This window comes from Anticarsia gemmatalis, chromosome 6, assembly GCF_050436995.1.
Source record: "Anticarsia gemmatalis isolate Benzon Research Colony breed Stoneville strain chromosome 6, ilAntGemm2 primary, whole genome shotgun sequence".
NCBI lineage: Eukaryota > Metazoa > Arthropoda > Insecta > Lepidoptera > Erebidae > Anticarsia > Anticarsia gemmatalis.
The window spans coordinates 7,397,689-7,417,706 of NC_134750.1; the positions used below are offsets into that span (position 1 = coordinate 7,397,689).

Sequence of the window (20,018 nt, forward strand, 5' to 3'; positions counted from 1 at the left end):
ATATTTAGGTCACTCGATGCAAAATGCGTTAATCCCCGGACCCCAAGACTCTTGGACTCTTGTTTTTATTTAAAAATACAATGCATCCGTTCATAGTTCATATATCTACCTACTGTAAGAAATTTCATATTTAATGGGCCTCTCCTCCTGCCAGACTTCGTCAAATATTAGCATGAAAGATTTATCAAAAAATTGCCCTTTGTTACTTTACCGGATGAATACCTTGATCTTATTTTAAATAATGGCTTCTAATCAAGATTGTCGTGATCTCACGCAATATAGACAGTTTACGCTGCAAGTACTTCGATTGTTTTACACTTCAGCATGATAACGTAATGAAAAAAAATGTGTTTATGAAGTCATGGCACGGGCCACCCAGGGATTTTACATAATCACAACAATAAAAAGTTTAGTCGAACAAGGTCAAGTAATTCGTTTTGTTATCGAAATATATCGTTTAACCACATAATTATGGGATTGTGGTAACTATTACAACAATCTTGTAATGTCTATTTCTTATGACCTTTCGCCTATTATTTGTTTATATTTATAGCTTTCATAAAATTGTAATTTACTAAAACTAATGGAGCTAGATTTATAATAAAATTAACCTATTGTAAAAAAGAATAATCGTTGCTCCAATCACTATATTTTTTAAAGTAAGAGACATGATTTAAACTCTACTGTATATTATATTTAACATTAATAATATAGAGACTTCATGTATAAAGATCACTGGTGGCATTGCACTTAAAACATTGTTCAATCGATTTAGGAGAGTCCTTCATTATGTTTATAAATATTCTAGTCAGCATTTATTTGAAATCGACTTACATAATATCAGTAACATCAATCGTAAGAACAGTTCTTTTTTGTTAAAAATGGCTTGAACTTTAGTTAAAAGTAAATTTAGTTTAATGTCCGGGGTAATGCTTCCGTACTTGTAGAGAGGTAGTATTATTATTTCATGTGATGTTATTAGTTAGGTACATTAATTCTTCAAAAACTGTAGTTTATGTAATATCATAACCATTACGAGTAACAACCTAATAATTATATCAATTACGGTAGTATTATTACACATAAATGATTCTATCTAAATATATCATGTAAAGTTCTTAATTTATGAAATTGTATCATTCAGTTTACAAGTTACGCTTAAGAATTTTTAAAGAATTTTAGTTACGTTCAGTATTATTAACAACAGTAAATACTATTGTGTTCACATCTATTGTTACCTGAATGAATATTTACATGTAATACCTATTTCGTAGTGCTAATAGAAGTATACGATGACTGGAGCATTAGTAATACGTTAGTTGTTCGCATGCTCTAATCGCTAATGCAGCGACGGCAAAATACTCTTTATTTTGTCTGTGTTTCACTCAAAACATATGTCATTGAGTCATTAAGAAAAACAAATATCGTGACCTTTAGTAATTCACGAGTGGTGCCCTTAAGCAATTCGCAATAGAATAGAGCCTTCGCTTGTATCGGGAGGTTTGTGTAAGTCGAACGCTCGGGGAGAATAGACCTCTTTATGCGTGTTATGTTCGGGTGTATGGCTGTTCAGTGGCGTATATTTTTGGTGAATTGTTAGCGAAAGAAGTGTAGTGCTAGTGTTGTTTTAAAGATAAAAACATGTTTCAAATAAGAAATATATATGCGAGTTGGTAAGTGTATATTTTTATTTATAATTAAAAAGATAAGTAGTGGTGTTATATTTTTATTTGTAAAGTTAATATTGAAAAAGAAAAATGCTACTTTTGTAGTACTACAAATTTAAAGTGTAAATAATTTTGATTAGTTAGGTATTAATGCTTATATTAATTTTGCATAAAGTAAGAATCCTGTCAAGATAGATTTACTATGTCACATTAATTAAAATTTAAGCATCAGTTAACTCGATACAATCACTGAAGTTATAATATTTTCAATAAAAATGATAAATATAGCTATTTGATAGTAAAATTTAGAAATTATGTCTAATTCATTGTAAAAACTAGTATTCAAAGTAACAATTGATAAGCCATCGTTAAAAAGTAGTATTTAATTTTTTTATTATAAATTTGTTACACATTCTTCAGTAAACTTTCATCCCCTGAAATACTTGGAAAGAATATAAAACTTTAAGTTCGAGGCTACTAAAATAACTATAAAGAGGTGTTTGGTACGGATTAGATAAATACATATTAAATATTATTATTTTATATAATAAATTTCCGCCCCTGCGTCTGTCTGTCAGTTCGCGATAAACTCAAAATGTACTGCACGGGTTTTCATGCGGTTTGCACCAATAGATAGAGTGATTCTGGAGGAAGATATTTAGAGTGTAATTAATTAAGATTAACACGAGTGAAGCTGGGGCGTGCCGCTAGTTTACTATAATTTGTACATGTTAAGAATAAAATTTTTTATCACATAGTAGGTACTTTACATGGTGCATCTTGATAAGAAATCCAGTTTAAACAATGCTTTATTTTTTCTACTTTAGCCGACACGTTTCTATGTTAATTATTTTAATATTATTCTTTTTACGTTCATATTAATTCAATTCGTTTTATTATTTTGTACGTGTATGTGTTGAATATATTAAATGTAGAGTTTTTATTTGATTTAAGTATGTTTGTCATTAAAATTGTTTAACTCGCATAATATTCTTATATAATAAATTACTGAACCTACGTAATTAAGGTTTGTGTATTTTTTCATTGTTGTAGTACAAATGAGGAAACTACGAACATTATAATAAGTTTTATTAATAAGTGCTTGCCTATTTAGTAACTTTAATTGTTTCAATTAAGTTACAAAGTGTTTCTTTTAATGAGTACTTATCGTTATTGTTAAACGTAGCCTGTATTTAGTGGTTTAAGAGTCACCATTAGATACTTGTTGGGGGAGAGTGTCGTCTCTGAATGAGGTAGGTAGCGGATAGGGCTTGGAGTCTACTATGTACGTAAGCTAAACGCTAGAATAGGACTTTATGACTATATTAGGTACTGCTACTGAATCATGAATTTTGTCTTCTTTCTTTTCTATTGGTAGTCACAAAGAACTTACGGTTGGAAAGGGAATTCAGAACTCGCGTAGTTCGTTTCAAGAAAATATAAACTCGCCTAAAGCTGGACGAAGAGCAAGAAAGATATTGAAAACGGCCGATAGTCATTATGAATATTTTGGGTTTAACTTAATGATAATATTATCTTTGATTACAAAATTTCCGGTATATTCGGGCAATAGTATAAAAAAGAATTATTTTTCCGGCTAATGACCTGTCGGAAATATTAAATAAAAGCGCATGTGATTAAAATTATTCTTAGCTAACATACATATTTAATTAGCTTGTGACATTTCGAGGGGATAATTATTTACCAGACGGACATAAAAATCACTGAAAAAGAATGACTAATTCGGCAAATGGACTCGGTTCTAGGAGGTCATTATTAATGAATCATTAGCCAGTATTAATTTAAATTAATTAATTTTCATTTGTAACTTCTACCACGTGTACCACTGCGTATATGCAGATAGTCAATTTTGTATGCAATCAATTTTATTTCTGTGCCGTATGATGGACATACTATAATAAAACGATATTTACAATTATTTGTCGATAAGATAATTAAGTAAGATAAGAAAGTCCCCAACCCGCAGTTGGCCAGCGTGGTGGACTCAAGGCCTAACTCCTCCCTCGTTAAGGAAGGAGACCCTTGCTCAGCAGTGGAATATTAGCGGGTTAAATAGATTTTTTATTACATACACGGTGACGGAATCGATGAAATCCAATTGTGTGCTGAAGTCTGTGTGCACCTTTAGTTTACAATATTGTGCAATGGTAGATAAACGAATTACTGATTACATTACTTTTAGACTAAGAGAAATAATGTAATGCTATTAAATAACACTATTTAATGATCATTTCATTACCTCAACCTCTAATTAATTTCTACTAGTGCGATTTATACACAAACATTTAATGAAATATTTTATTGCATCTATCGCATGGTTAGTGGTCAACCTAGTGTCAAAGTTGTTCAAGCTGCTGAAACGCTTTTGCCGTGGCTTAACGACTGTTACCTTAATTGTAAACACCAACCGGGACCAACTTTTTACGTGCCTTTCGAAGCACGAAGACGCTCAGGTCAAATACCACTATACGGTCACCCATCTATAAATGGCCGCGCCAAGGTTCGCTTAACCCACAAATCGTTTACCGACCGGTGAGCAACTGGCTGTGGGCCCTGGCGACTAATTTCTACTGTCTATTTACTAACTAATTATGTTTATTTTATCTATTTCAGGACAGGATGGTGCTTAGTTCTAGGAATGATCTCTTCCGCGATATCAGTTTTTCCACAACGACAGTCAAACGTGGTGTTCATAATGGTTGATGATATGGTAAGTTTTATATATTAAGAGTAAATTGTTGTACTGGCTTAAGGCTTTTCCATGGATTGCTCACTTTTATCGAAAGAGTGTGAGACAGCTCGACACAACAGCCGGTAAAATCTAGTTCCAAAGTTATGATAAGATTAAATTATTGTTTTTAAATAGCTCCCGCACTAAGGATTGCTCTTATGTCGCAAGGATTATAAACATATCCCAGAGATATAGACAACGAACATAAAGTACACAATAATTGTTTGTTCCGTGTGGTCATTGAACTTAGTGAACAGTATTGGTCTCCTCTCCTTTCCATTTGATATTCATTGTAATGTTAGAAAAAATCCAAACATCCTGATATTATACGAAAACGAGGAAAACAGCAGTGATAAAATTGACGAAGGCTTGCTACCAACGAGCTGTTCCAATCTAGAATTCTAATTCAACCTGTGTAAGGATATATTACTTAAATATAAATGTCACACAATAAGAATCTACATATAAATTATCTAGTATCGCGTTGGCGATTCTTGTAATTTAAAAAAACAATCTGCATATAACAATGGAACATCTCTCGTAGATTATTGCATGAGATCAAACCCTAGAAGTAATATCAAATGATTGCGTCTTAAACAATGTGTTATAACTTAAAACACTAAGTGCTATTGCAACAGCTGTAATAAAAAACATCTAATAAAATGTTTATCTTTACATTTTAACTATTTTTTAGTCTTATTATTTTATTTTTTGAAACTCAATAATGCAAGATATCGTTTGTATGGTCGTTCAACCTTCGCCAAAGGCATAACCGAAAGTGTGAAGATTAGATTAATAAATATTTGTAAGGAAACCCTATCCTATTTTTGTATGCAAGTCACCGCCTTTCCTTAATTGATAGTAATAATAAAAGGGTCTGTCTTTATAATTACTCTCCTACGGAAAAGTCTACCTGTTCTACGCAGTGGTCACCCATCCAGGAAATCTAAACCGAAGGTTGCCCCATTCATTGATCGTTAAAAGATCGGTGAGCAAAAGTGGTTACCCTCAGAATTGATAACCTAAGTTTTAGTTAAAATCTTAGATTTGACCTCAATGACGTTACTTAACCTAGCTAATTGCACTTACCTTCACCGTCATTACCTCTTTACCATGACTCCTCCTTTAATTAAGATGCTGATAATTTGTCTTATTGAAATTCTACAATACACGCGATACTGCAAACTGTATGTTGTTTTTATGATGCTCATTGTATGCGCGTAACGTTTTAATTATTGTAAGAAAAACATCGTAGGTATTATATTTTGTTTTATAACGCTATGTATTAAAATGTTCTGTCTCATCTATTATAATAAATGTCATGTAGTTATTTAATGCCGATTGTTTCGTAACGTGTGTACAATTGAGTACAATGTATTTGGGCTAACCAAATTATTTGTTTGCGCTAAATCGACAAAGTTTTAATTGGGCTCGCTTATTGATTTGTGTACATGATAATTAAATGAACAGCACCACTCGCTCTGGCGTTTTCATCTGGCATTCAGGTGATCATCCGCTAAACCATCTTTAACTGTAGCGTATCATGCGGCCGATCGTTTGTTAGAATAGATTTTTACTTTTTTGTTATTAGTCTAATATAGCAGGCTTCAACAAACACGCATATATTAGGTCGGGGAAAAAGTCTTTTCGCATTATAGTATGTATGAACTTGTAATAAAATCACTTTGGCTTCAAGAATCACAAATGAATTCACTGTTCATTAGGATTCTTTCAGTGAGCTCGTGAGGTACCCAAATGTCGAGCTTTTTTGTAGAGAAAAGATTGTATTGTTAGTTCATACATACTATAATGCGAAAAGACTTTTTCCCCGACCTAGTATGTTGGTTCTACGTCAGATATATCTCCGACCCTATCTATCTTCTTTCCCATCGGGTCATGACACAGACCATAGAGCGTGAGCGTTTTCCATTGTACATTTAAACTCTGTACGTGTGTAATGTGCACACGCTTGCCTTTATATTATCTAATAAAAAATAATAAGTAAATGAATATAGCCGATTACTGTCTCCCAATCCCTTAATAAGGGAGGGGTTAAGCCTTGAATCCACGGTTGCATCACGTTGTTTTCCTTCACCTTTGGAACAAGTGATATTGATTTTTAATACACACATAACCATCGACCACTTGCGTGGGAGGTGCATTCTTAGACCACTATCGCTGCTTAAGTACTGACTTTAAAAAATCTAATCTTATCTTTTAAAACCCTATCCTATTTGAAAACGTATGCCTATTTTTTTCTTAAACAATTTTAGGGCAAACATTTTTTGAGTAATTGAGTAAACAACATACGTGTTACATTTGAAAGAAAACATAATAAAATAATCGCAACACTCAGCTGTTTTTGCCCTTGTTTTTATTTTTCTCATAAATTATTTCGTGTGTTGTAACAATTTATTTTGATATGAATTGGTTGTGGTCATTGCGTTATAACTAACTAGTTAACTAGCTAACAATCTAGTAGGATTATATAAGTATATTTATTTGTAAATGCATACATAAAATCACGCTTTCTTCCCATAGGGGTAGGCCAAAGCCCACTTGGAACTCGTACGATCCGTACAAACTTTCTTTGCTTAATTCACATCCATAAATCTTGTCATGCATGACCGTCAGTTACGAGTACAATATATGTATAGACACATTTATTATATATTTATACTTTTTGCACATACAATTGTTTAAATTGATGTAATAGTTTGTGCATAAAAGTACGGGTCAAGGTTCAACTAAGTTATAACGTGCATCTTTTAATTGTAAATCTAGTAATTGTTTGTTAAAACGTGTTTTTTTTGGATGTGGAAATCGCATCCTCGGCCAATGTTATATATAATATTAGTATAGATTATCATAAATCCAACGAAAACGTTTGATACACAGAACCAGACCAATATGATGGTCTTTCAATATTATTACTATGATTGTGTTTATTACTAATTGACTAGCTAAAAATAGCGGAGTTAGACGATTGTGAACAAAGATAAGCATTTTTTTCTTCATAATTTCGAATGTTTTGCGGTATCCAGTAAAGGCAGCTATTATATTCACACAGTTTCAAAATATCTTAAGAAATTTGACAATAGAGTGACAAATGCTATTCTATTGCTGTCATTACTATTTTTAATTTTATTGTTGATACTGAGACTGCTTAACGAAATCACAACATTTTTGGTTTAACAAAACAATATCGTGTATGAAACAGATAAAACTGCTATATTGTCGTAGAAAATAATAAGCGCCTAGCTTAGTTGATTTTAATGAACTAATATTGCGAGAGTATGCACTTTTTGTACTTTGGTTTTTTGACGTTTCGGCACAGGATGCAAGTGTTTTAAATTATCTTGGTATGTATGAAATCCAAAGGATCAGTTAGTTAGTCAGTCAGATAAAATCAGAAATAATTTTACATAAAAAAAAAGAATAGTTCGGAAGTTAATTACATTTTAACGATCAAACGTCTTAGCGTGACAAGTACATTGTTAGCTGGTAGATATCTTTTCTTTTGCACGTCGTAAAATAGTAATTATTAAGTGTATTTACCTCTAATAGATAAGGCTGACACAGTTGCTTATCATACTTAAGTTGCGATACACATATAATACTGTTTACAATATATTGTACATAGTTCGGTATAGAGCAAGTAAGCCTTCCTTTTTAGTAGAAAATGGGAGTCAAAGACTTCACGAAATCCACAAAATTTCCAGATTATAGAACTAGTAGACCCTTACGAATGATGTTACGACTTGTGTGTGATTACAAATTTTACTTTGTTTTTTTTTATTATTCTAATAGATAACTCCCGCACTAAGAATTGCTCTTGTGTCGCGGGGACTTTTACAAACATACAAACAACGGACACAAAACACAACCAGACCCGAAACAATTATTTGTGGATCGCACAAATAATTGCTCCGTGTGGAATCTCAAAATCGAACCCGTCGTAAAACCATTGCGTCGAGAGGTCGTCGTGGTGACCTAAACCGCTGCGCCACGGAGGCTTCTGCAGTTGTGGAATTATGTACTGTTGTGAAAAATACTGCACTTCAAAAAGAGGATAATAGTAGGATACATGTGATATTTAATATTTAGCAAATGCGCAATGTAATTTAATGCAAAAACATGCAACAAGTGCATTTACCCAATTATTTTTTAGACAGAACGAGAGTTCCTTGATATAACTTTTACGTAACAACATAGATTACTATTCTGGAAAATTTATGCTCTGATTGCCCTATTATTCTTTAGTAAAAATTACCACACGAAGATAGAAACAATACTATAATTATTATTTCACAATCGATCATTGATTTTCATTCACACGAGTCATAATGGATGCATAAATTACGAAAGTTCTCAAGGTAAAGATATTATCCTTTGCCTTGAATTTGCACAAGTGCCTTTATATGGGTAGCGATATACTTACATAATTATAATAGGTTGGTACTACTTTCTGTGAGTATGTTAAAAATCTTTTCGGTATTAGGCTAGCCTATTCTAGTGACGATGATTAATAGTCCAGGACTCTGTATCAGCACGACTAAATTTTAAATAATGCATTGAAAGGGTTTTTTTTTACTTCACCCCATTATTCTTTATCGAGTTACTTACAAGTTTCGTTCTATAAAACTTTTCGTTCTTACTAGAATAACGTTTTTTTTTGTATATTTATTAACAGGGATGGAACGACGTGTCATTCCACGGGTCAGATCAAATCCTGACTCCAAACATCGACGCGTTAGCGTATCAGAGCGTGATACTGCAACAGTATTACAGCGAAGCCATCTGTACGCCAGCGCGGACCGCACTGCTCACCGGAAAGTACCCCATGCGCTTAGGTAATGTTCATTTAAATATATTTTAAATTTACTTTAATTACCTCGTAGGGTCATTTTCATTCAAGAAAGTAAACATTGTTGACGAAGGCTAACCACCAATGAGAGTAGCTAGCCTTCAACAGTATTACACACAATTTGGTGTAGGTCCGGTGCTTTCGCAAAACTAGGGCTTTTGGTCATTAATTTTTATTACACCAATAATTTAAAATGCAGTCATTAAGAATGCATAAATTCATTGTTGACATTTTACGCTCTAAATCTTGATATATCAATAAAATTCTAAAAGTAAAGTGGTATCGGCCTTGACCTATTAGAAATAATTTTGAAAAACAAAGATGGTCCGGTTCTTAGCTTCTACATATTGTATTAGATGTTAATATAGGTGTAGTACGTACAAGGACTATCAATGAACTAGCTACCTAATTTACCTATCCGCCTTCAGAAGGCCAATGGAACCCAATTTGCACTAAGCTGATAACGCAACTGTGTTAAGTGATACCTACTTGTGATAGCACCAGGTGTGTAAGTTATATCTCTAATTTCTATACATAATAGAACAATGTTACATTGAAAAACGAGTACAATGATAATTATACATTTACAATAGAATCAAATTATTATGAGTACGGTCCGTAATCGAAACCTTTTGTTCGTAGGAGATGACGAAAGCAGCTAATTAATATGTCTTTAATATTAAACTATTAAACAGACAAGATCGGTCTTGGTGGTCGTTTTACGACTACTTGTTGTAAATTGATAAACAATTAATTTCGTTGACAGCATGTCTAATTTATCAGACTATTGGTTACATAGCGCATTTTTTATTCTTGAACATTAATTGAATATTACTTTATTCGATTACATTGCAACCTTAATGGTGATTGAAATTGTTATCTTGTTGAAGCTGTATTTTATATTTTCATAACTCAATGACGAAATTTGTTAAGTGGTATAATCAGATAAAAGATTTTATTATTTTTGAAGTAGCTACGGGTGGACTTTGTTCGATAAAATCTTAATATTTTTTATCAGACAAAGTCCAAGTGTTCCTGTCAATCATTTATCGACATAATTATTGTTGCAATTTAGATTGTATTTTATAACGGTCCAAGTGATTATCTACATTCATTGATAACCGCCATTTGTAAATTAAGTTTTAAGTCATTGATATGAAAGTATTTGTTGATAACTTTGATCAAATATTTGCATTGTTTTCAAGCTATGGGTGTGGCTCAGCATGATTCAGTTTTTCGAGACCACAAACAAAATACATATTTTATTGTAAAAGTCTCTTAACAATTAAAAATATAATTCAAAATAATAAACAATAAATAAATTGAATTATATTTTGAAAACCAAGGACTCCTTCTTTGGTTTTAAAAATATAATTCTTTAATTTCTTAATTTTTTTATCGTATACTTAAATCACTTTAAAATCTGATAGAAATCATATTTTATACATCTTTAATATGCACATTCTGTTATTTCCACTAGATTATAATCAAATAAACACCGACATCCGTGTCCGGAGGCGGAAAAGCTGTGTTTTGAAAAAAGATTTTGTTCTTTTTTAACGCATTATAATTACAATTAAAGTATTATTTCCTATTTAAATAAGTATCAAACCGAAAACGCGGCACTATGGTATAGTGCCCACTGCCCATAATGACGGTAACATATACACAAAAACAACGTTAGTCAAAGCTTAATAGCGTAGATCGTACTTATCTGACGGTTAACCCCCTATTAGCATTAAGGTAAGGATGATGAGGTTAGATATAAGACTTCTCACAACCCAACAACCTTCTTCAAGCAGAGTGTTATCCGATATTCTAAAGGTTGACTGTGAGAAAATTCGAAGGCATAACACGCATTCTGAGATACAGAGGGCAAAGTGACGGTTTAACCACTTATCTTAGATGTGAGTGACCCTACTACGATTGCATAAGGGCAAACCATCTACGACGTAGCGCTATTCCGCCTCGAGCCACTCCCATACTGTTGGTAAGCTATCTATCAATCAAATTAGCTAACTCTCATCCACAGTTGAGTATAAGAACCCGTTGTTGCGTATTGCGTTACTTCCTTCAGGGCCATCTACTGCAGCCCTACGAATTCTAGAAAAGCATTCCATCATTGAATTTGCTCCGTGACCCTCAGTATGTTCCATGGTCATGAGTTCATGCTCTGCTATGCATAAATAGTGTCTATTATTGACAAACATAGATTGCACATGGGTAGCCATTTTAGGCAAGTCCATAGTACAACCATTGCGGCACTCTCGAGTCATCTTATATTCATTTTATGAGAATATTAGAACTGATTTAATAAAAATTGTGTGTGAACTTTTGTATAATAATCACAATATAAATTATATTAAATGTTTTAGATGCGTATTTTTTAAGCTTTGACGTCAACTAGCGTTTAAAAACGCTTTGTGTATTCAAAGCAAAATAATGGTTTAACAAAAGACGTACTTATATTTTAACATAATTAAAACTTAATCTAATTTAAATTTTGTAATTAAAAAAATAGTTACTTAACATTATTTTTTAGCAGCTAACTCGCATTTTATACTTAATCATAAATTTAATGACGAAAATTAAACAAGTTTTTCAGTCGTTCTGAAACTGTTATTTAGTTTTCTTGCTTTTATTTTGCTAATCATTATAACTGCACGCAGACTCAGGAAGCAACGAACTTCTGTACCTAAGCCGTTGGCCTTGGTACATGAACTTCTAATATAAAGTTTAAATATGCAACAACAAATCAGATAAAATTATTAAGTAGGTAGTTTAAAATGAATAACGGAATATGGTCCAAATTCAAAACATACTGGCCACTTGCAATCATCCGGTGGAACACATTATGCAACGCGGGCTCCATTACTTGCCACTTCGATTTTGAAATTCGAACTTAAAAAGGGAAAGTTACAATTAAGGCATTGTTATTCTTATGCTAACGAAATATGTGATTATTAATAAAGTATTTTGAAATTTCAGTACAGTCACCTTACTGTAATCAGTAGTGCTTTCGACCATAACCACTTTTAGGGTACTGGCTACGAAATATCCAATCGCTTGTCGCAATCTGAATACATACATATATTAAGATAGATTGCTGTAGAAACCATAAATGTTAATTCTATATAGGCATCGCACGAACAGTTAAGCTTAATGGAAAATGTTTCTTAGAAACTGATATTTTGATCACCTCTCTGTAAGCAAGACCTTTGAAGGCTGTGGGTAATTTTCTACATGCATTCTGCGATACAGGAGCATACAGCTTCCAAAACTTTTTAAACTGTTTATAACAGAGTTTAGAATGCTTAGTTTGATCATAAACTATAGCAATAGTTCCATAGCAACGAACGAGCTGAATTTTCATGATCTTTATAATTTACTAACGTAATTGAAAAATTCGTTTCAGGTATGCACGGACAACCGTTACTGAACTCTGAAGATCGAGGAATACCGTTGACTGAACGTTTATTGCCGTCGTACATGAAAGAGTTGGGTTATTCCACCCATTTGGTCGGCAAATGGCACGTGGGCATGTCGAGAGAAGAATATCTGCCCACCTCTCGCGGCTATGATACACATTACGGCATGAGAGGCGGCTACGTTGACTATTACACTTACAACAAAGTCGAAACGGTAAGTACCAACCGTCACGAATCGAGCGCTCAATACAAAAGGTTCGATACTGATTAGGTGTGGACACCCGATACACTAACAGCCATAAAATGAATAAGGTCAAACAAGCCGGATATGCAGTTACGCTTTGCCAGCGTGAAAGTATAGTAGTATAGATACTAGGAGCAGAGTGACACAGCACTGCCATTCCCGCGGTATCAGCGTTAAATCTGTCATGATCAATGCTTGACGAATGTTTTAAGCCTTGGGGCTGTGGAGCCATGACTCGCATAGAATTGTACATTCTAGGATGGAATCGTAGGATTGATAACCGACAAATTAACGACATTTTCCAGTTTTTCTAAAATTAGGTTAAGAACTTACTGAATAACAAATGTTAAATTGTAAAGAATATGTACAGCGCCTTTATCGGCAATATAACGAACTAAACTCTCCATAAGATTTGTTTTATAGCTCAAACGATAAGTCGATAGTAATGTACTTAAATCCTTACAAAAACGTACACTCGACCTTCTGTGCTGAACCGAGAAATCGTTTAGCGTACAATGGTCGTGAGTTCGTGACTAATGGCCAGCTTATGGACACTGAACATTAGAACCTACTTTCAGTCAGTCTTATTTATGGACCCTAACAAACTGGATTAGGATGTGAAGACTGGTGTTGTGAATTTGATGTTTAACTTGGAACAATTATTTCTGTAGTGCATGTTTTCTTATGTTTATGGAAGGCAAAGCCTCGAAGATAGGATTAGTTCCTTAAAAAAAAAAATGCAGTACAAATATTAGCATACGAATACGTTTGCAATTCGGTAAACTTTTAGTTGTACAGTCACATTTGACCGCTTTCAACTCTATTATCGTCCAAAACAGTATCGTAATCCTAATTTTACAAATTCACATGATTGTTATCGTTTCGCAGTGGCCGAGTGGTCGGCAAATGTTCGGTCTCGATTTGTACGATGATGCAACGCCCCAAGACTCGGAACAGCGGTACATTGTCGACGCACTCACCGACAAAGCTGTTAAAAGTAAGTTTGTTTATGCACTGTAACACTATTGTAAAGCACTGTATTGTGTTGCGACAGTTCACAACCGATTCAGTAGCTGAATGTACAAAGATTCTTATTGTATTTTGAAGCAATTTTGCAAGGTAACGTTTGGTAACACATAAAATTAAATTTGCAAAAAATGTAGAACTGTCAACCTGAATACAGAGTTCCTTTTTTATATACGCAGTATTGTTCAGACAATCTAAGGGAAAGTGTGGCAGAGTTATACGGTTTTAAATAAAAAACAATGCAGTACTAACATTTTTTTTTTGGTTTTCATGCTTATAAATATGAATAATATTTTTAAATGGAATCAAATTATATTTTATTTCAGTAATCCGGTACCACAATTCATCTCAGCCGTTATTCTTGCACATAACGCACAACGCCCCGCACGCCGGCAACGATGGCGGCGCCTTACAACCGCCTCTCTTCTCCACCGTCAAACATACACACATCGCCAACTCTAACCGAAGACTGTTTGCTGGTAATATTATTATTTTATTATGATCTTTATTTTGGAAATAATAGTAGACATTTTTTTAATAAGAACTAAATTACTGAATAGCGAAATCACAAGCAGAAATGAAAATTTTTAATACCACATTCTACTTCAGTCATATATTTCAAAGTAAGCTTAAGCAAACTCAAACGATATATCTCTATTTGTTTTCAGAAATTGTAACTCACATAGACCGCAGTGTTGGCAAAGTAGTTCGAGCTCTTGCAGAAAAACAGATTCTGGACGATACCATTATTATATTCGCGTCGGACAACGGAGCTCCCACAGTCGGGGAACTTAGGAATTGGGGTGTTAACTTGCCGTTCAGAGGAAAGAAATACACGCCCTGGGAAGGAGGCGTCAGAGTTCCAGCGTTTATATTCCATTCCACATTCAGACCAAGAGTTTGGCAAGGTCTTATGCATATATCCGATTGGTTACCAACATTGACAGCTGCGGCAGGTGGCAAAGTACCAACTGCCATTGATGGAGTAAACCAATGGGATCCTATTGTTCAAGATGGAGAGTCTAAACGTAAAGAGGTCTTGATTGCCCTCGAAGATAGTAGCACCAACGCCTGGGCAGCGTACAGAGCAGGCGATTACAAGATCGTTGTGGGAAATGTAACAGGTGTCAGTAACGGGTACTACGGCGCGGACTTTATGATCAATAAGAGAAACCCGCCAGATTATTACCCCGCCCTCAGATCATGTGATGTTGCGAGATCGTTCGAATCAATGGGCATGTTTTTGGACTTTGAAGAAGTTAGACTTATGAGAAGGCAAGCTACTCTTAAACAAGAGGATCCGGTCAGAGACACTACTCCATGCCTCCCTACTACGAGTAAGTATATCTGCATTTTTTACGGATTAATTTAAATTCTACTGTTGGAACAATATAACTATATTCATTCAACAAAAAGAGAGATAGCATAACATAAGCAATTGAGGTTGACGATAATGCTAAAAGCGTCAGTGTTTCCATGGAGGCACAGATTGCGATAATAATATATTTGAAACACATAAACAAGCATTAATAAAATATTTTATGGTTTCAGCTCGCGGATGTCTCTACAACGTTCGTCGAGACCCGTCTGAGAGCCACGACCTGTGGGCTAGAGCAGGAAAAATAGCAACGTTATTAACGAGTAGGCTTAGGGGATTATGGGCTAGCCAGAGGAGGCGAGGTCCAGCCAACCTTAATGCGCAAGCGGATCCCGCCAACTTCAACTACGTGTGGTCGCCCTGGATCATTCAACCCAAAGACAACAACACTCGCGACGTCTTGAGAGTCAAACCTCTCGATAAAAAACAGACTGAAAATATAAACTTCTCGCTTAATTTCAATCAACGAAAAACAGGGAACAAAAATACGACTGTAGCAGCAGTGATCAACTGTGACGGTACAACGGGATTGAGAAACTTTTTGTGCATTTTAAAGAGTGTGTTTTAATTAGTTACCGACTGTAGTTTTAGAAGTAGTTACTTGCAGCACTACACTGCCTGTACTTTGAATATCAAGAATTCTGTCTCCAGATAGAATTAAATAATGTTGATATTTTAAAACAATTTTAATTAACGTAACGCGGATTGAAAATTGTTGGAGGTCGTGTAAATAATATTAATTACATTTGTACACGCAAAAGCAATAATTTGATAAAAAGAACATTGACACTAGAACTATTAAAATAATAGTTTCTAACTATATTCAATAGATTAGAAATATTTATCAGATATTTCACTTTTTGTACAAATTACAATTAAATCGTCATAACTGTGACGCACATCAAAGTATTTCAGCAGTGAGTAGTGAATTGTTGATCGATTGTAATTATTTATTGTAGGCGGTAAATAGGTAGTTTAGCTTATTAAGATATTAAGAGTGTTTTTGATATAAACTTGTTCAACAAACTTGTGATACGTAGAATTAAGAACTGAATAGATGAATAAAATCAAGTTTCCATACGGTTCAAGTGCATTTATTTTGTAATATGTACCTGTAAACGAGACGATAAGAAAGGAAGTTGGTGTATTGAAATACGATCTTAAAATTGCAATCTGGGTCTGTTTCAGGGACACAAAGCGTTCGCTCGCTGTTGCAATTATCCTTTCGATTTAAATATGAATTAAAAGCAGCTTGGTGGAACAGTGCAATGGTTAAAGTGGTTGTAACACAACTACAACTTTACTGAGTGTCGTGGGCTACATTCCCACAATGGAAAACGTTTATTTAAGTGAAACTTGGGTACTTTCAAGTTTGCTACCCCGCGACGCGAAATGGTTCGTTTATATACTTTAATCTGCGTTATTCTGGACACGGGGCAAGCGGAATCAGATAATCACATCGAACGTTCTTGTGCCATGAATAGAAAAAAATCGAAAAGAATGGAACTGTGGTACCCTTAAAACGACGTGTCATTGAAAATTTGTTTTACGTTAAATTATAATAGACCTCCTGAAGTGTTCTACTTTTAGACATGTTTGTTAATATTTTTTAATGGTTAGTTTCTCAATACACGTATAAACCTGCCACGTACTCCGCTCTCTAACGCTGTGTATTGTTAAAAACCCTGCTATTATTGGAAATGTTACATAAGTTCTATAAAAACTACGCAAACCATGCCATAATCAGTGCGTGCTCGGAAAACATTGAAAAAATATTGCACGACAATTGTAACCTTCATGGGTAGTAACAATTGTTTAAAAAATTGAGTGACAATGACCGTGAATTGATTAGTTTACTTGCATTTACCTTACTACGCCGGCCCAGTTTGCACGGCTTTTTCCCTCAAATAAATAAATGATGACAAGAACCTTGTTGCTATTTTTCCTTTCTTTAGCTTTATTCAGATCAGTGATGGCCAAATGGTCTAAGTAGGCACGTTCCACGCAAGTGATCGGTGGTTCAATCCCGAAGCAACTCACCAATGATTTTTCGGAGTTATGTCTGTATAATAAGAATTTATTATCACTTGTCCCAACAGTGAGGGAAACTTCGTGATGCAACCTTGCATATCGCACTTGGCCACCGTGTTGGACTCAATGGGAGACCTCTGGCCAGCATTGGGACAATAACGGGTTATATTTATGTATTACATTTGTAAGTTATTTTAGTCCTCTTATAATCCTATTTTTTCGATTATCTCGAAGCGTCTAGCTGCGTATCAACGCCGTGTCGGTCAAGTACAAGAAGAGAGAACAGGTGATAATATTTTTAGTTACATTTGATAAGATATATTATGTTGTCGGTAGTTGATAGTAGAACAAAATCGCTTATGAGAAGAACTTATTGAAACTGCTTTTCAAAGGAAATTTATATTATTGTATCTTTTTAACAATCGTACAGACACGTGGTAAGTATCGTACTAAATATAAAGTTATATTAACTACTATCATATTTTATCACGCTTAATAAATCGGCATACTTTACCTAAACATAATTGATATTACTCGATTGATACTCACGTGTTTCAGACACATGTTACTATTCATTACAAAACACGTGAACATTTTGTCATGTTATTGCACGTTTAGGCAATTTGCATTGATAGCACAGCTTGTGTCGGAACCCTGCCGAAAGTCTTCACAATAGAATTTATTGATGTAAAATATAATATTATTAGTCTTTCTTAATATAAAGTATATGACTCAAAAGCGGATAAGAAATGGACTCTTAGACCAGGTTTTACTGCTTTTAGATATCTGTTTGATATCTTCATGTACTTACTCCCGATAGTATCGTGTCGAAAATCAAATTCAATTGGTTCGAACAAAATGTCAAATTATAGTTTCAAAAAAACTAGCGCATGATTGAACGCTGGTCTATGGTGAAACTAATAGGATTGTTTAATATCATTATTTTTTTGATCACACGCTAGTTTTAAATTTAAAACTTCGATTTGACATTTGTAAGTACGTATCAATCGAATTTGATTTTCCACTCGATATTGTTGGGAGTAAGCCTGCTTATCGGGTGTAGCTACGGCAGATATTTTCATCCTTTGCTGTCACTTTATGAAGAAGAAAGGTTATCCTAATATCTTCTTAATACTCGATTGATATCTTATCTTAACATTTTGCATCTTTCATGCACTTATGCGTCATTTATTCACCCTCACTCGTATTTACTTGTCTGTCTGTGGTATTGCTCATTGCGTGCTCGAAGTAGTTAGTCAAATGTCATTCAAATTTTGGTAAAAAAAAGGAACGTGTAAGTATTGTTTTGTACTTAGTTTTTATTATTAAACATTAGAAATGTCAAGAATCTTAAATCTAATCTAAATCTCTCATATGCTATGACAGATTAGATAAAACTAAGTTTCTTACTAATCTTAGGTTTAATTTATAACTCTTAATTCATATTATTCATCACAGGCTTTATATATTTATTGTGTTTGTGGCTATTTTATAAGGGATTACAAGTTATTTGAAATCTTAGCACATTTATTGTACTTCATTCCTCGGATAATTATGTTAAATACCTATATCTAAGCGTATCTGTATCTATGCGTAAATAATTTGGCGTGACTTATTCAAGCACAAAATTCTTTTATTTGATATTTGTCTCAATTTAAGAGTTGTTTGTAGTGTAAACGAAGTAAACAAAATGTTAAGTAGTAACTTCGAGAAAATAACAACATTTCAGTTGTTGCTAATAAGAGCTCAGAAATTCCAATAATGATATATTTTTATCTAACCAGGGATCAAGCTGGGTACGAGTCTGGAACCTTGTTAACTGTGTGTATCACCACTTAGACACACAGAGCAGTATTAGCAAAATGAATTTATGTAGATAAAATGATAAAAAGCAATATACTATTGCATAAACAGGATTAATGAATTACATGCAAATGTAAATACCCTTTATTGCATTGAGAAACACTAAAAATCTCAAAAGTAAACATAATGGTAACCGAAATGGTTCATGGTTATTGGTAATTAAGATAAAACGTTTTAGTGACACCACAAAGATTAGATAAATAGAACTTCTCATCGTAATAAAAAAGGTATTTACATTAGGTGCAGTATTCACTGGCGGACTGGTAATGCAGAAGGTTGTTGCCAGCTGACGAAAACAACTTGTAATATCCACTACTTCAAAATAGTTTGTGAGTAATTGCTAATGTTTAAGCGTATCGTTAAAATTGCATCCTTTTTCACTAATTCTGGGTTACTATCGGATAGCTTACTCGGTGGAATTTTGACAATATCTTTCATATATTTGCTGTCACCTTACTTGTGGATTGTTTATCCGATATTCATCAGCTTTAAAACTGGCTCTCGAAGTAGATATACTGTAGCGCGATAGTCTTACTATACCGCGAGTTTAAATCAAAGTATGGTTCACAATACCCAAAACTTGTAGTCGGCACTATCGAGTTTCGAACTATAGACATTTAAAATGCACTGCTAAAATAGTTCTTACTACGGCCGATAGAGCGTTGATCTGATTTCTAAACATAATTTCTGGATAGCTAGCCGGTTGAAAAGTCGATAGTGAAAGAAAATCTAGGAACTGTAGCGCGATTCTGTACAACTATC

The 20,018-nt window shown here is 33.8% G+C and overlaps 1 protein-coding gene across 1 annotated transcript; it reads left to right on the forward strand.

Moving 5' to 3' along the window:
- Positions 1–1,333: 1,333 nt before the first annotated feature.
- Positions 1,334–16,458, forward strand: LOC142973640 (arylsulfatase B-like). Its single transcript, XM_076115570.1, has 8 exons — positions 1,334–1,673; positions 4,302–4,398; positions 9,113–9,272; positions 12,702–12,928; positions 13,847–13,955; positions 14,311–14,463; positions 14,653–15,321; positions 15,536–16,458. The coding sequence occupies exons 1-8, from the start codon at positions 1,642–1,644 to the stop codon at positions 15,928–15,930; spliced, it is 1,842 nt and encodes a 613-aa protein (XP_075971685.1). The 5' UTR covers positions 1,334–1,641; the 3' UTR covers positions 15,931–16,458.
- Positions 16,459–20,018: the final 3,560 nt, after the last annotated feature.

Excerpts from the sequence above, each read along its gene's own strand:
- LOC142973640 (XM_076115570.1), top strand. The coding sequence starts at position 1,642 with ATGTTTCAAATAAGAAATATATATGCGAGTTG. Across the intron at positions 4,399-9,112 it reads TCATAATGGTTGATGATATG|GGATGGAACGACGTGTCATT; the intron begins GTAAGTTTTATA and ends ATTTATTAACAG. Across the intron at positions 9,273-12,701 it reads AAAGTACCCCATGCGCTTAG|GTATGCACGGACAACCGTTA; the intron begins GTAATGTTCATT and ends AATTCGTTTCAG.